General features: G+C 37.5%; 1 protein-coding gene and 1 long non-coding RNA gene across 2 annotated transcripts in view; one reads left to right on the top strand and one right to left on the bottom strand.

Moving 5' to 3' along the window:
• Window positions 1-332: 332 nt before the first annotated feature.
• LOC134470333 (uncharacterized) overlaps window positions 333-17,728 on the bottom strand; it is a 99,724-nt gene continuing 82,328 nt past the window's right edge. The window contains exon 7 of the long non-coding RNA XR_010042395.1: window positions 333-446. This is a non-coding gene — a long non-coding RNA (uncharacterized LOC134470333). The remainder of the gene's footprint in view (window positions 447-17,728) is intronic.
• Window positions 3,048-16,482, top strand: LOC134472525 (cyclin-Y-like protein 1). The gene is made up of 6 exons (XM_063234333.1): window positions 3,048-3,087; window positions 5,102-5,153; window positions 6,940-7,059; window positions 10,958-11,124; window positions 12,897-13,059; window positions 14,454-16,482. The coding sequence occupies exons 1-6, from the start codon at window positions 3,053-3,055 to the stop codon at window positions 14,562-14,564; spliced, it is 648 nt and encodes a 215-aa protein (XP_063090403.1). The 5' UTR covers window positions 3,048-3,052; the 3' UTR covers window positions 14,565-16,482.

The raw sequence follows: 17,728 nt of genomic DNA, 5'->3' as shown, positions 1-17,728 counted from the left end.
GTGCCAATATTATGCAAGGCATTACATTTTATTCTAGTTACTAACAGTAGAAATAGAAAATCTTAGCTGTTTTTCTTGCTAAAAGTCCAAAATCTTATTTTAATCTTTTTATACTATTTATAAAATGATGTATACTAAATGCTTGTCAGATTTGAAAACAGGTAGCATAATAAGGGCTATATTTTACAACCTACTCCTCCAACACCCCTGAAAAGAAACAGCCTCCCCCAGTAACATTTTGCAGACCCATATGCAGGACACTGCTCTCACACCTTTCATGCAGTGTAAGAAATACATTCATGGTTTTTCACTTGACATTTTAACCAAGGAAACAGCCCCAACATTTGTGAGTCTAACTTACTGTGACATTTTCTTCTACTGTCAGCTGACGAGGAACTACAGCTCCTGCTCCTCAATATGGATGGATGAGAGTACACTCAGCAAGCCTAATCATAGAAACACAGTACAATGGTGAGTACAGGGATGCTGCAGAGGCCTCAGTGACAGGTCCCCTACTGCTAAAACATTCCAGCCATGTTGGGTAAATTCAGCCATATGATTATTCTCTTCCTTGCCCGCTTTCAAATATTGGAGCTAAACATCTATATTGATTGTAAAGGCCTAACTGTGAATTTCCCATTTTTATTTTAATCTACTCGTGGTAGAAGGGAACACGTGCTAGCAACTAAAGAATCCCATGAAAAGTGTGCCTCTTTATACTAAACATGTATGATGCAAGACACTGTTAAATGTAAAAAGAACAGGTGCTTTATATTTAGATATTTCTAGAAAAGATAGTTCTCTATTAGTTACAGTTTAACAATTTAGAAATGACTCTTGGAAAAAACAATCGCTGTTTCCTCTGTTGACACCCCAGTTACCAGCATTTGAATGTTTGCCATAATACATGTGCAGTGTCACCTCATGTGCTCTGTGAGCACCACTGCACTGGGGTCAGTGGCTCACCTGGATTATAAACTCTAATACAATAACACGTTAAAGATACAACGTTTTGAAAGCATGTTTCAATAGAAAGGGAGAAAATAGCCACCCTGACAAGAGAAACATGGAAGATCCATAGGCCTTTGTTCCTGGATACCTTTATTGTGTACCAAGGACACTTTGCCCTGCCTAGAACTTACCATAGCCCTCTTGGTTCCCAGGGATTTATTTGTATTGGACCAGGTCCACTTGCCTATGTCATTGCTTTCAAGGGCTTTGTGTAACTTCTATTTGTCCTTGAGAGGGCCTTTTCTCCAAGGTGGACAGCTGGTTGAATAAGAGGTGCCTTATTCATCATTACATTTGAGTTAGTAACAAGATGTGTGTGTGTGTGTGTATTGTAGTGATACACTGCTCCTAGAGTGGATAATATGCTAACCCTAGAGTGAACACATATGTGTATGTGTGTGTGCTAGTGCATAGGTGTGAACACACACAAGTTTTCCCCCAGAGTTAGTCACTCCTCCTTTCCAGTCTGCTTCCCTGAATTCTATAGGAAGTACAAAAGGAAGGTTACCTCGGTTTTGTGCACAAGACTTTCTTTGTACTCTGCTTGTCGGCTCTTTCTCTGGTTTTGGGTACAAGCCCCTAAGCCATTTGGTGCCTTTTTGTTTTGTTGTTTTGTTTTGTTTTTCACTACCCTTTTCCTTCACATTATTGCCAAGGGAAATTTTTCCAGGAGTGTTTTAACTCCTTCTATTTAGGATTAGCCAGAAAACGTAAGGAGTTTCCTATTTTATTCTTTCCCTGCCTATAGTACCCTTTCCCATACCTATGGGGTGAAGGATGAAGTTTACATGTAGTAGTGTACATAATGCATGCCCAACGATTGTGACATTTAACTTTTAAGTCATTCACAAACATTGTTGCATAGTGGAATCACCTGGGGGAACTTCTCAAACACTCTTTGTACCGAATTGTTCCCTGTGCCACTTAATCATAATGTCCCAAGTTGGAATTAAGGATCACTGTAAAGCTCCTTGGGTGATTCCAGTGTGCACGAAAGTTTGGGAACTACTGATTCAGAGAATACCATATAGGAAAAGAATTGCTTCTGACTATTTGGTTTTTGGATTTTGGGCAAGCTTTGGTTCCCTTATCTGTAATGGTTGGTTGTTAGATGAAATTTCTAATAAGTTTTGGTGAACCTTTTCAATGTATGATGGTCAGTCTGTGATTAAACGCAGTTTGGAGATAAACTGTTTGAAATACTATAAAATGTGCATCCCTGATGCATATGATGTCAGACTTTAAATTTTAAACACATTCTGGACTTATTTTAAAATTCAGCTTTGTCTTCCCTTGATGATGTTAAGCTTCCTTTTAAACAATGAGAGCAAATCAAAGCATATAACTCACTCAAGGGAATCCCTTTGTACCCTAGTAAACAGCACCTATGCATAATTTAGAGATACAGCAATGTATGATATGAAGGGTTGTGTCTGCCTATTTATTCTTTATTTAAACTAATTTGGAAATATTTCCCATGAATATTGTACTGTACAGATGTAGGCTGCATTACTATCACTGACTTTTCAGCATAAAAGAACTATTATCAGTTTGGAGGCCACTTGCATTTACTACAAAATTTTTTCTTGTACTGGAGGAATGATTTTCATTTTGTTCTACAGCATTTTTTTAATTAACTTTCAGAGAAATAATGAAAATTATGGGCAGGTGAATAATGAATAAGTCAACTGAAATAAATGCACGAGCTTCAAAGTTTTTTAAAAAAATATTATGTGGTTTAGTTTTAAGTATTTGGGAAGATTTATAGAATTTGTCCAGGGAAAGAGGTTATACGGGTAGAAACACAAATGACAGAGAAAAACGTAATAATGTATAGTTAAAAGAAGATGTCCTGATGTCACATTGCATAACATTTGGCATCTGTCTACTATAAGCAAGTTAAATTAAACAGGGGCAAGTGCCCATATGATACTGTTCTGAAACTGCAAGACAAGTCTATGGGAAGTTTCTCCTTGAAAACATGTCTTCAATTTCACCAATAATCTTGGTTATAACATATATTTTTTTTCCTTCCCACAGTATGACGTTGGCAGTATATTACCACATAAAATACAGGTGAGCTCTTAAAAACTTGCCTTATACTTCAACTTAATTTACAGAATACCTATATATTATCAGGCCCTGGCTGCAAACATCAGAGGTTGTGCTGTGCTTTTAGTAATAGATGGAAGCAAGTCATTTCAGGTTTCTTGTTATTGTAATTAGGTCTGTTGAAAAATATTCTCTTAAAGATCACAAAGGATATTTGCTTCCATAGATTATATTGATGTGTTCTGTTTAGAAATTAAAACAGAGTTAAATGCATATGTGTTTGTGTGTGCCTGTGTGTGTGCAGGTGGGAGGTGTTAACAGCATTTCTTGATCGTGGATCTACTGACATTTTAAGCCAGGTACTGTTTGTTGTGGGGGCTGTCCTACTCAGTGTAGGATGTATTACAGGACTGCTGTCCTCTGCCTAGTAGATGCCAGTCGCTTTCTCCCTCATCTTGTGATAACAAACAATGTCTACTGTTGGACAAGATCACTCCCATTAAAAACCACATTGTTAACACACATAACAAAAATGACTATCTTTTATAACTCTTACATTTCTGTTCCCTTTCTACATTGGTTGAAAAATGTATCTCTATTTACACTGATGTACAAGTCCTCATTTGACTGAATAGAACACAATTAAATTCACCTTTTTCTTGATTCATCGGCAGTTCCTTTGGAAGAAACAATAAGAAAAATAACCAATCACATAATTGTATATATTTTGATATAAATGTGTTTTTAAAATACAGATCATATGGATAATCTTTTACTTTACATCACACACTGCAAAGATTAGTTTCTTAAGTTAGGTATAATGGAATTTTACATTGTGTCTCTGAAACTGCTACAAAATAACACTTATTGGTGTGTCTTTCACAGTGAGCAATTCTTTTATGAGTACATGATTCATAATATACATCAGTGAGCTTTGAAATTACCAGTTCAGATTTTTTTTACAACATCCAGAACACTTTCGTTATTATCATCACCAGTCTTAGCAAAAAGTCTTCCAGATACTGAGAGTCTGTCATAGGCAGATTTCAAGGTATACATCTTGCATAAATCTCAACGTTTTAGATTCACTGCTTGAATTTGACATTGGCAACAACTATTTCTTCACTTTCCTCGAGGCCCACTATGTTCTCTATTGATATATCTAGTTTCATGTAAAAGTAGAGTTCTATGATAAAAAGACTGTTAAACTCACAACTAAATCCTAAGTGAAGTTCTGAGAACATACTTCAGTATGCAGAACTGCTTTATGTGAACTTTTCATTTATTCATAATACCAAAAAGCTGATCCAAGATTTACCAACATTATTCTTTGCTGTTTCATCATAGGCAATTATAAAAGGTTTTTAAACAAAACTGCAAGTGACAGTGAAAAATACAATGACCTCTGATGTAACTTGGTGCCACAGGAATGGTTCACATTAAGAAATTGCAAGTTTTGATTTTGCCTTTATATGAGCATAACAAGTGACCAACAGTCAAAAAATAAGTAAATTCTTCATGATTGTAAGAGAAGTTTGAGCGCTTGAGCCTCCTGAAAATGATACTGAGGGTTCTCCAGAGGTCCAGAGACCACAGCAAACCATTGCTTTATAGGAACACAGTATAATACTTCAATGAAAATACTGGTCTCCTATACAAAAGCTGCTACATTTTTTGACACAACAGAAACACAAATGCATGATGAAAATATAGAGGACTGAAGAAAAGAAAACTTTGGAGATCTAAATCTCATTCACATTTACTACACTTCTAGGTTTGAATACCCAGCACTGCTGCTTTACTAGCATTGCCTGTAAGGAAGTGTCATTACTTATAGGCAACTTAGCCTGCTTATCTTAGAAAAGTCTTCACAGTACTTGATGCACTAAACAAAGAGATGTCTTAAGGTCAAAATCAAGGAGAAGAATTTCTAAAACTGCTTGATATGTTGAAGGTTAGGCCTCTTTCTCCATAGTCCCCTACCCTTACCAGGTACTTAACTAAGATATAAATGACTTAGATGAACTTTTCTTTGCAGAGATGCAAATACATCCCTGGATATTTTTGATGAGAGACTGCATCCTCTCACAGTAAGTGTCAGTTTTACAAGATCATTTTTTACCTAACCGTATCTTTGATGCTTTTTCTTTTGATATTAAGTGCAGAAATAAATCACACACTTCTATTTGAATTTAAATCATGTGCTTTCCAACATCATGTTGTATGACATGTTCTATGAAAAGAACTGTTCTTTAGGGTTATGATATGGGCAAAAGTGGCTTAAAGCTCCTCTATTACTGAACTAAAGTGAATAAATGTACTACTCCAACATCAGAAAATGTACATTTTCAAAAGCAGTTTTCAGTAAAATCTGATATACACATTAATGAATAGGTGATATCTCTGAGGAAAGAGTTAGTTAAAACTAAATTTAAAAAATAGTGGGATATAGTAACAGTTATTTTTCCTATTAACCTCTCTTGAGCACCTGTGTTGCTCTCCCATCCTGGTCTGATTTATTTCACTCTATTCTGTTTTGTTTGATACTATCAAGTTTGAGGGCATAGGCAACCACTTTGAAGACAATAAGATTTACTATGATGGCCATTATGCTTTCACTATTATCTACTTTTGAAGTCCTGTAAGGTCTCCAATGTAGGTTTTACTGGTCTTGTTCTGTACTGTTTTGCTCAATTTTATTGTACCTGATGATATACACAACTCTTTATAAGATACCAAGAGGCATAATGGTAACCATTGTTGATCACCTGGTATTCTGTTTTTGCATCATGTACTAAGTCCATCCTTCTGTTCTAACTAACTCTGTTTTGTTTTGTCACATTTGTTCTTTTTTATCGCTTCAAACAATAGTTGTAAGGTCTGTGGGACTAATAAAACTCAAAAAGTGTAATTGTTATTGTAAAAAAGAGAGGAAAAGAAAGTGATCTAAAGGATATACCTGCATATATATTTAAGTGTGTAGGATAGAAAAACTCATTACTGAGTTTTTGTTGGACCATTGAAGAGAACTGTCTGCAATCTCACTGTATGAATTTCCACTTTGTATGCTTTAATTTTGTAACTTGCACAACTGTTTCTAAGATGAAAATATGTAATCTATTAATCAATGATTTCTTACTGCATATATCTGTCCAGATATTATGTATTATTTTTACCCTTTACTGCTTTGATTTGTTTTGTTTTGTTTCCTCTTTTAATAAAATAATAATAATATTTTCCAATAGAATCTGATATACACATTACTGCATAGGTGATATCTCTGAAGAAAGAGTTAGGTTTGAATGATGTAAAATTAAAAGTCAGTTCCTCAGGCATATTATCACTTTGCACTGCTCAACCGTCATCTGGCTGCTGACTTCCAGAAGAGGTTGTGGCTGCAGGACAATAATTATATATTTTAGACTTCAGGCCATGTACAAAGAAATACAACATACAATTTAGAAGACTTTAAGGCTATAAATCAATCTGAGAATGCTGTTAATCACAGTAGAAAGAAATAGTGATTTTTCTGACCTTGCACACTTCTCTTCTTCTTACTAATGGAGTACATTTTGAGAGATGTATTGATAAGTGATTCCAATCTTGTGCAAACCTCAGAGTGTGCTTACACAACAAAGATGACTCTGGTGCACCATGTGGTCATTATGGGGCTGCTGTTGAATATGTGATCCTCACTGACCAAAGCATCACTGGGCAAAGTCAAAGATCCCAGTGTCTCTAGTAGAAGATGAAATGACATACAACCCAGTGAAAATTATTTTCAGGAACATGTGAACATAAGGTGAAGGTTGCTGTCTTAAGAATATTTAAAGCTTTCTTCAGATCATACTTGCATTGCATCATTTCTCCTTTCAGGAAGAGACGCTTCCAGAGGACTACTTTCAGCATGATCCTGAACATGAATGTATATACAGATTTGTTGCTATTATTTTTAATGCCCTATGCATACCAACTGAATGCGCAATAATGACTTTGGTAAGATGTGTCTTCTTTATCAAACATGCATAGAATGGTTTTGTACACATAAAAGGTCACTTTTTTCAAGTTAGATTCCTTAAATTATCATGAGAACTTTACTAAGACCAGCCTTTGATACATTTCTTTCATTGCTGAGACAAAATAAAGGGCACCCATTGTAAAAAGGAGAAAAGTTCATTTAGCTCACAATTTGTAGTGATTTAGTCCATAATGTACTGGCTCCAAAGTTCAGTGGAACATAGCATAAGAGCAATAGCCCATATCAGTGGAAGAAAGCAAAAGTAATAAGAGAAACAGGGAGAGACAAGCTTCTTTCTGTTCCTTACATTTTATGCAGTCTACTGGAATTAGGGCAGTGTCAATCCAACCAATAATCTGACCCAGCAATCACACACCCTTAATCCCAGCATTGCATAATCTAGATTCACCCTTCTCTAAATAGGTCCTCTGAGTGCACATGGCTTTGGGTAGACATCTAGACACAAACCATAAAAAAGCCTATCAAAAGAAAGTAAATGTATTTGGGTTCCCTAGGCATTATCATTTAAAATGGTGTCTTTAATTTTCTCATCACAAAACAAATGCAATTAAAGGAAGCTGAAGAGTTTTCCCCACACACATCAGTATACACAGAGCTGACACTGTGAACACTTGCACATGCTACGGGGTGGGAAGGAGAGCATTAACAGGACCATAGGAGACACAGACACTGGTTTTAGGCTGATCAAAACAGGACCCAGGCTGTGTTTCAGGCAATTCACTGCCTTCAGTTCTCTAGTCTTTGGGGTATGGGTATCAACCCATCCCTTTTGATAGCTTCTGTCTATTCATGAAGTTGCCCAGGATGACAGTACCAGTAGTTCTTTAAAAAGCATTGTTATCATGATACACTGTAGAAGTGCCCTCATATTTGTGTTATCCACACAGAAGTTGGAAGGTGGAATTTGTCATCTACAATACTGGTGAAATGTTTGAGATTGTTCCAGTCCTTCCCCCACCAAATGCATAGTGGAAAGTCATATACATGGCCTGAAGACAAAAAACACTTAAGACAGCAGCTGCGCTGATGGCATTTAGTCATGCCCTCTGTTGAAACAGAAACCCATCAGGGACATTTCCATTTGTAGAGATAGATAGCACAGCAAGCAGAGCTGGGTTGGAGGTGGAAGTGTCCATGTAAACAAGGTAAGCTTGATGCTCCTTGAAATAACTGTGGCATATCTTCATATACTTTGGATGTAGGGGTACAGGCACAGAAATGTGACTAAGAAGTAAAGAACGGTGGCTGCTCAAATATACAGAATGAATTCATTGAAAAGTGGGCAGGAGTCCTTAGCAGTTAAAGGCAAAGTTTCAAAAGAAGTAGGCAGAGCAATGGGAGAAAGGAGAAAAGAGAAATGAAGGCGAGAGATGATGTGGTCAGAGTGATGAATGAGGTCAAGAAGTTGCACTGACACTCACTGATACTCACTGATATTTATGCGGGGGAAGAACAAAGAGATAGAGCAAAATTCTTGCTGTTTGTGAGCTCATGATCTAGTGAAAAAGTCATGGGATATTTTTCATGTATATGAATATCTCACATTGCAGTAAATGTCAAGAAGACAGAGCATTGTAGGAGGTTGAAGAGTGATTTCAGAGCTTTCAGTTTCAGGCAGAGTGACCAGGAAGATCTTGTTTCAGAGTAGTGACACTTGAAGTACAACCTGACTGGAGCAGGGAAGGCAAGGTGCTCATGCATTACATTCAAGAGGGTAAGATGTAGGCCCCCAGTTCAGGAACATGTTTCATGTGCTCAAGCAAGAACAGGGTGACTAGCATGCTGTGGGTAAGGATCACTCTCTCAGGGTCACACATCATTTGCAAAGCATGGGAGGTTGATTGGTAACATTTGGTAGATATTGATCTACCAGTGAATTGTTCCTTACATGTCAGGGCTTTCCAGACTGTCTTGGGGAACATAAACTGCAGGTGGGGTTTGGATTAGAGGCAGAGGACAAGGGTTAGGAAGCAACATGGTGATGCAGATGACCAAAGACAAATGGAAGCTCAGGACAGAAAGCTTTCATGTTACCAATGGAAGTAGAGATAATAGAAAGTATGCATAGATTGGTGTGGAATATGTCACACTATAAATTTTGTTCATAGTACTAGGCAAGGAGCAGTGCTGCTTACATATTAGGAAGGGTTGGAGAGTGGAGTGTTAGGATGCATAACTGGTGTGTAAGTTTGCATCCCACAATCGGATTGGCAAGACTGTTCCAGAAGAGTGCAGTGATACAGGAAAAATGGTTAAACAAAGAAGGGGAAATGAGGGATATGCATAGGCATAATACAGTGATCCAGGTCAAAGGTAGCAGTACTGGAGTTTCAGCAAGGGAGATGAGAGCAATGTAAACCACCTGGGGGAGTGACATTTGACGTAAAAAGTCTTCAGAAAGAGATAATCAGTGTCCAGCAGAAGTGGGGTGGGGCACCAATACTGATGGAAGAGTTTGCCTTGTTTGAAAGTAAAGAACAGTGGTCCACTCACATAACAGGCAAGTGGTACAAATGAATACTAACCCAAAACAAAGCCATGGAAAAGATGACCAGCATTGTTTCATTATCTCACATCACTTATATACAGAAGATTTGCATCCTGGAACACAGTAACATAGTTAGAATAGCTAAGGGAGCAGGTATTGGAGAATGAATACAGTCAAGGTTTAAGAATATTGCCTAATATGGACTGCGAGCCTGACAGCTTACAGATTGTAACTATGCTCTTAAAAGTGAGCCTTTTTCTTTATAGTTGCGATAGAAAGAGTTAAAATAGCATATCCAGTCCATGAGCTCTGCTTCTAAAATTTCACCATTTGGGGAAATTTTATGGCCTTGTTTTCCCTTGTCCTTAATGCTTAAATGTATAGTGTATCTACCTTTACTTGGAATTTACCTTGAATTTTTTTAGTGTAATACCCTAGAAATGATTTCAAGTATACAAGGATGTGAATAGGTACATGTGCAAATCTTAAGCTTTCTATCTAGGAGACTTGAGCATCAGGAAACTTTTGTATTGATCAGATTTAATTAACAGCATACAGCTTCCTCTGTCATCATTACTCGGCAATTTGCTCACCTAGTTCTTTGTAGAACAGATATTTGATATATGTAAACAGTGCCTGAGGTCATGTCATGAACTGCCTGGAACTTTAGGGGTCCCAGGGTTACAGGCTGGCAGCTGTTCTTCTCATCATAAAGCCAAAGCATTGAATAAGTAGCTAATTATGTAGGAAAGAAAATCGATATTCATGAATAGTGGGAATATGAAAAAGGGCTCTAAGAAGGACCATCTTGTTTTACTTGTGGTTTCATTATAAAGGTACTGCGTTTCAGAAAAACTTCATAGCTGTAAATCTTGCACCTCTCATGCTGTTCTGCTCACCAGCCATGGGAAGGTGCTTTTCTCCACAGTTATTGCCACAAAAGGCTTAATACTATGAAAAGATGAAATGTGCTCACTTTGAGTTAGGTATCACAGCTGACTATAACATGTCTAAAACCATTTTATATCTACCACCTGTATGTTATATTACATGTTGGTGGCACTTGGTATTTACTGAACAAACTTACACCTGCGCCCTTCACGAATGTGGAGGTGATAGCAATACTACCAGCTGGATGACTTCTGTTGCAATGTCCAGGCATTCCACTCACCAAAACTGTGTAGGAAAATTACATGGGCAGCAGGCATGTCTGATTTACAGTTGTGACCTCACATCTTGCTTTAGCTGAGCACAATCTCTCAGTCGCACTTCCCTTTCTCATCACAGAATAAACATCATGTACAACAGTTCTTAGCAAAGCACTTAAACAGAGCTAAAATGAAAAAGCGGTGCTCTACTCTTTGCAGGTTTACTTAGAAAGGTTGATGTCATATGCTAAGATTGACCTCTGTCCTACCAACTGGAAAAGGATTGTCTTGGGAGCCATTGTTCTTGCCTTCAAGGTTTGGCATGATAAGGCTGTGTGGAACATATACTTCTGCCAGATCCTCAAGAACCTTGCACTCCAAGACATGTGAGTTTACAAGGTTTTCGTGACTTTTCTATCCATGTTCCAGCTCACTTGGTCCCTTAAGGCATGCATTTTAAGAAATATTTTAAATATTACATTTTATAGAAAATAAAAATGAGCTTAAAACTATGATACCCTGTCAATCTACAGTATAGAAATTCATGTTTTCCATCATTAATTTGTTTTAATGGATTGTTATTGTAATGGTATGATTCATAAGCTGTAATTTTTTTCTGGAGGTTGCAGACAAGTATTTTATAACCTTACCAGCAATATAACATATTACTGTGTTTATCTTCATGGCTTTTTAACAGCTTTCAGCGCCATTCCCTTCTTTAAGGGCGACCATGTCTGACTTTTGAAATAAATGCTTGATCACTGTTATATCCCTGGGGCTATAGGTTTAGTCTGAGTCACAAGTTGTACCTTTGCTTTAGCTGGTCTTTACAACAGAATTTATTCCAGACTCCTGTGCCTGCCTACCCCTCATTAGGAGTGTTGTATGTGTGTAGAAATCAGTCTGATGGGCTCTGATTTTATGTGTATAGAAGGTGCAAAGGCAGCTCCCTAGTCACATAGCACAGGGCTGTACCCAGTCATTTCTCTTTCCACTGCACTGAACTCACACGTGTGCATACATGTGCATGTGTTTGTGCATGTGTGTGTATGCCCACACATGTACATTCTCTTCTGGTGAGGGGCAGCAGATACTGATCAATTTGGATTTCCCCAGCACAGAAACATGAGTGTGAGGGCTCTGACAATGTTCTTGTCCTACAAGGGATGTAGTCCACTTAAGACTCCTGTGTTTGACCTTTCCATCTTCCAAAGTTTAAAATGGGTATCTTGTCATGGTCACAATTTGTAAACCCACTAATAATATGCCCTTCATCACAGTCTCTTATGCTGAGACAGGGGAAAGGATTGCCTTTCTCATATAGTGGAGTTTTTTTTTTTCCTTCCTTGCAAATTTAGGATGAATGCTTGCTTGAAGTGCTTGCCCCTCAGAGAGCAGAATGGTGCATCTTTCCCTGGTGCCCCTCTACTTCCCCCTCAATATGTCTGCAAGCCTTTGAGAGCTAACATTAGCATACATTTATTTTTTCTCTGCTCAATGTAGTGATGAATGTGCGTGAAGCATGAGTCACACAGATGCACTGCTGGACGTTGAAGAAAGAATCATGAGCCAGCAATAGGCAGTAATGAATAGGCTATAACTATTGTCCACCCAAATGCAAAAGTGCTGGGATACAGAAACAATTCAAAACAGCCTGTTGGCACATGAGTATTTTTTCTTATCAGTTAAGTAGCCTCCCTACATCTCAGAATTTACAGCAGTCAGTATTAAGAACTGTACGAGTAATAAAACCCAAAATGTGTAATTGTAATTGTAAAAAAGTGAGAGATAGAAAGTGCTCTAAAGGATACAACTGAAGGTGTGTTTAGGACTGTAAAATAAAGTTTTTGTTGGATCACTGAACACAACTGTTTGCAGTCTCACTGTTTGAATGTCCACTTTGTATGCTTTAATTTTGAAAGTTGAACAACTATTTCTAATATGACATTATGTAATCTATTAACTAGTGATTTCTTACTGTTTATTTTTTTGAAATTCTGTATTACTTGTACCCTTTTACTGTTTTGTTTTTCTTTAAAGTAAAGAAACTTTTAATAGAATTTACAGCAGTCCTTAGAAGCTCAAAATGACGTTTTCGAAGATACTCTACTTGATCAAAATTATCTGATGTTCATTTTTCTGTGTTCTTCCTCCACAGAAATCAACTGGAAAGGCATTACTTGTGTCTGCTTGAGTTTAATGTTAATGTGTCTGCCAGCATTTATGCCAAATACTACTTTGATCTTCGCTCTTTAGCAGATCACAGCAACATGTATTTTGTGCCTGCACCTCTCACCAAAGAAAGAGCACAGAAACTAGAAGTAAGGCTGTGCCTTCACTAAGTAGGATGTTCTGTGAGCCACTAATGCCAGCATCTGTGGCTATATCATATAAAGTAGTTAAGGAAAATGGCAAGTTTTGAAATTAACACTTTCAAGAGTTTACTAAACCTTTAGTGTGTGTCATATATTTTAGTTCTTAATGGTTCAGATAGAGATCCACATTATTATTTAAAAGCAGTTCTATTTTCATTGATCATAATTCAGAATATTTTAATCAGCATTATTCTGATCAAAATGGTTTTCCTTTTGAACCGCTACCTTTCTCCATAGCCACACATGATTAACTACCTGGGCTTGTTTTCTTTATCATGTATACAAATACTGTTCACTTAATTACTTGTGCTTATTTTTTACTCAATTTTAAAATTCATATCACAATTCAGCTGTCCTACTTCAAGACCAAGGATTCAGTAGACAGATTCTTACTGGCTAACATGACAGCCCTATATGTAAGATATGTGTTGTGCATGTGGAAATTGGAAGTACATGAGTTTTAAAGGGAAATGGCAGCTTACATAGGCAAAATAATGCACATGGTTTGTGACTTTTGGTGATCCTCCACCAAAACAATTGTTACCTGAAAAGGATGCATACATTCAAATGGTACTTTCTGTAGTGCGTCCATGGCATAGTAACTCTCCAACTTACAAATATTTAGGTTTCAGGTTTTTGCAGATTATGAAGATTATTTCACTGGTGATTGCTTTTCAGTGCTTTACATTGTATATTTGTGTCCACTGACTATAAGATTCATTTTGTTGGACTCACAAATTAATCTGACTCAGGAATGTTCTCCCAGAACAGAGGACTTATCCTCTTAAACTGAGGACTTATCCATTTTGGAATATGTATTTTGATCCTACAACTCATGTGAATTTGAAGAAGCATGCGTTGGTGCTGCAGAATTCTCCTGCTCTACATTAAATCCATACCACCTTCCAAGGAAATACCTTAGAGTTTGGAAACTAATAATGGTCAGATAGCATTGGAATAGCTGGTTCAGTATTTACTGATTGTTTTTGCACATATGTAGCCTTATCATTTTTAATATAGTTACACGATAAAAAATGCTGTTGGTAGCTTATCGTATCACCAAATTTTGTCGGCTTTGGAAACTCCATTTGTAAAGACTGTAACTGAACAAACTTCCCCTTACTTGGTAATTGAATCATCATTAAAGAATGTTAGTGAATTGGCAGGAAGTAGCAACCTCTTAACCTGGCAGTGCAGGTCTCAAACACCCAAAGCATCAGTGACCATGAAGTAGCTAAAGTAAGTTTGTATGACTAAACTTCTGTGATTAGATTACTTTTCTTTAAGGTTTCTGTCTTTTAAAAATTTTTACCTGTATTCCTTTTGATAAACTTTCCTAGGCGATGTCAAGATACTGTGAGGATGGAGGCTTGCACAGAGGTGAAATCAGAAAAGCTTCCAGTGATGACAGCTTCACTGGAATTCAACTGTCTAAAGCCATCCTGTCTTAAAAGAGAGAGATGAGGGCTATGACATCGTAGACCCTCGTTTACACAAGATGGACCACCTGTCTTTGAAAAAAAAAAAAATCCAAAGTGAACATGTTTGCCAAAAGGAAAGACCTTGAATTTCAGAAACTGTTGGACAGTTATAGTTGTATTGCATGGGAAGAGACCTTGTGAAAGCAACAACACACTTCCTTTCTTCATTGATGTGAGCAGAGTTACTAGTACCACAAAGCAGAAGCTCCTGGCTGACACAACCATTCGCTTACTTCACAGGCCAATGCCTGTGAACTCTGCAAGGTTTTTAGATTAAGAGTATAAAGTTAAGCTAGTTTAAAATTTTAATAAATTTTTAAGGTAGATTTTTTAAATAGTATCTGTTTAGTTTTCATGTCCCCTGCCACAATATAGCTGTGTAGACTTTTAGGATTAGCATAGTATTACTGTTAAAAAATGGGGAACCTTTTGTATTACATGGTGCTGAGAGAAAAATCCACATTCCTATCCATGTCTCAGGCAGTATGTCTATTACTGAGCCATTCACCCAGCCCCAAAATGGGAGTATTCACACTTATGAAATCATTTAGGACTACACTGCCACGTCATCAGTATTGAAGGTTCTTCCTTCCTGTGGTATCACTGAGTTCCTAGGCAGTCATGTCAGCAATTTTACACAAAAATTCAGCCAGAGAGCACTTGCCACTCAGGTTCTTTACAAGCACTACTTAGCAGCCTCATGCCATTCCATGTCTGTGGTCATAAAGAAAAATCATCTGCTATTGGCTATCTACTTTTATCGGGTTCATACAGAATCTTATGAGGTAAAAGTGGTGCTGATAATTTTTTGATGATTTCCCTTTGTTAAATAAACATGTCAGAAGATATTTCTATAATGCAAACCAATATGATGGTTCAATAATCACTACAGATAGTAAAGTACAAGGCATCCCAAAAGTTTCAGAGTAGTTTTAAGCCTTTGGCTACTATGTTTGTGTCTTTAAGGGCACTGGAGCAGGTAGAAAAGCTGCAAACTTACAAATCATTATTCCAACATTTCAGTTTGGTGAGTTTAGAATATTATTCATTTATTCTAAACTTTTTCTAGTCTCTTAAAAAAAGGATAGAGAGAAGAGCTAGAACAAAAGTTAAAAGCTTAATTTTCACATTTCTCAAGTTAATACTTCCAAATAATATATGATAATGTTTTAACTTCTGTATTTATACACGGTACCAAAGCTTAAAATGACACTAAGATTTTTGGGATGTTTTATATTGCAAAGAGTTTCCCTCTTCTTTCCGAGGAGTTCTTTTAGAGCAGTGCACTATCCCTATTTTGAGTACCTAAATTTCTTGGTTCTTGATTTGGTGAAGGAGAGTATTAAGAGCAATATTAATTGGCATGTTTCATAAAGGAATTGGACCCCAACAGCAGCACTTGGTATGAAAGCTTATTTTGAAACCTATCCTACATGTTACCTTAGCAGTAGGTACCCCATTGCGAGCCCGATTATTTAAGACAGAAGTTACACAAACCTTAGGAACATAATATAGGTTTTAAAGGACAGAAATTAAGTAATTTTAGACAACTTACAACAATGTTACCTCAGTATTAAAAATTAGTGTTTTGGGGCTGGGGATTTAGCTCAGCGGCATAAGAACCTGCCTTGCAAGCAGGCGGTCGTGAGTTTGATACCCAGTATGAATTAAAAGAAAAAAGTTAGTGTTTTGCCTCATGAAATACATTTCTTTCCTTCTCAAATACAACAACCTATGCTGTCCAAAGAAAATTATTTACAGAATTTCAAACTTAAAGATTTGAATGTTACTTGCAGATGTTTTGTGAGAGAATCCTAAAATTTATATTTATTTTTCATTTCCATGACTATGTTTTTAAAAAGTAATAAACTCCTTTGATTACAACACAGCTGTTAATTTCGTTGTTACTTCCCTGTTCACATAACAGTATAGTTCTCCAGAATTTAAAGGTTGTGTGTCATTCTTACTGGGTTTGAAAGCATTCTCGAAGAAACTTTAAAACTGAGGTGATCCAGGCCACTGGATACTTAATGTATTTCACTCATTCACCTGCATAATGCAGATAGACAGTGTATCTCAGAGATGAAAGCACATAAGAAGATACTTGAGGAACTACTGATTAAAATGTATTAGTTGAGGGCCGGGTGTTTAGCTCAGCAGTGTAAGTGCTTGCTTCGCAAATGCAAAGTCTTGAGTTTGATCCTTGGTACCAAAAAAATTTTTAATTTAATTTAAAAAAAACACAAAGTATATTAGTTGGAATGAAATGGAACAATAGGTTTTGTCTATGAAAAGAAAGATTTAAAAAATGCTGCAGTGGTGGTGCACTCCTGTAATCCCAGAACTCAGGAGGCTGAATTAGATGGATTGGTGCAAGTTTCAGACCACCTGGGCTACAAAATGAACTCAAGACCAGCCTGAACTACACAGCAAGACCTTGTCTCAAAAACACACACACTAAAAAAGATCAAGTAGAAGATTTAATTAATTAATTCTTCCCAGTTTGCAATTCAGTTTTTAAAAGCACAAAGACAGAGAACCACACCACACCACCATGGAGCACAGCTTCTGCACCATGCTTAACACCCAACATTCCCCAAGGGACATCTGGGATGCTAGGAACAACTGGGAAGCCCCAGGTTGACCTAGGCCCCTGCTGGGCCCACCCTTCTACAAGAACACCTGCCTGGGGTGCCCAGGCAGTCCTGGGCCTCCTAGCACTGCCACCATTGGGCCAACCCCTCATTGGGAACAGCTGGGACACCCTGGAAAACAATCCACCTCATACTGCCACCAAGGAAGACCAGGGACACCCCAACACTCCTGTCTTGCTTGGGACTGCTGCTACTGGGCCCACTCCTCCACAGAACACCTGGGACACCAGTGGCATGACTGATCACATAGGACAGCCATGGTGGGCTCTTCTTTGGGGAATCCACCCACGACCTGGACCTAGCTAGTACTTCATTTGGTCTTTTGATTCAACCCCTTCTTCTAGAACTTGGACTACAGTGAATTACCGTGCTGGCTGGATGGGAGCCTAGGGAACCCCTCACCCAAACAGAAGACCTCAGCAGGCTCTAGTCAGTGTGGTAAGTTTGCCCCTAAAACACAGGTCTGCCGTGGGTAAATAG

This window comes from Cavia porcellus, unplaced genomic scaffold, assembly GCF_034190915.1.
Source record: "Cavia porcellus strain 051 isolate PalLab524CR breed Dunkin Hartley unplaced genomic scaffold, mCavPor4.1 scaffold_23, whole genome shotgun sequence".
NCBI lineage: Eukaryota > Metazoa > Chordata > Mammalia > Rodentia > Caviidae > Cavia > Cavia porcellus.
Note: the sequence above shows the minus strand (reverse complement) of the source record. Positions and strands in the feature narration are given on the sequence as shown.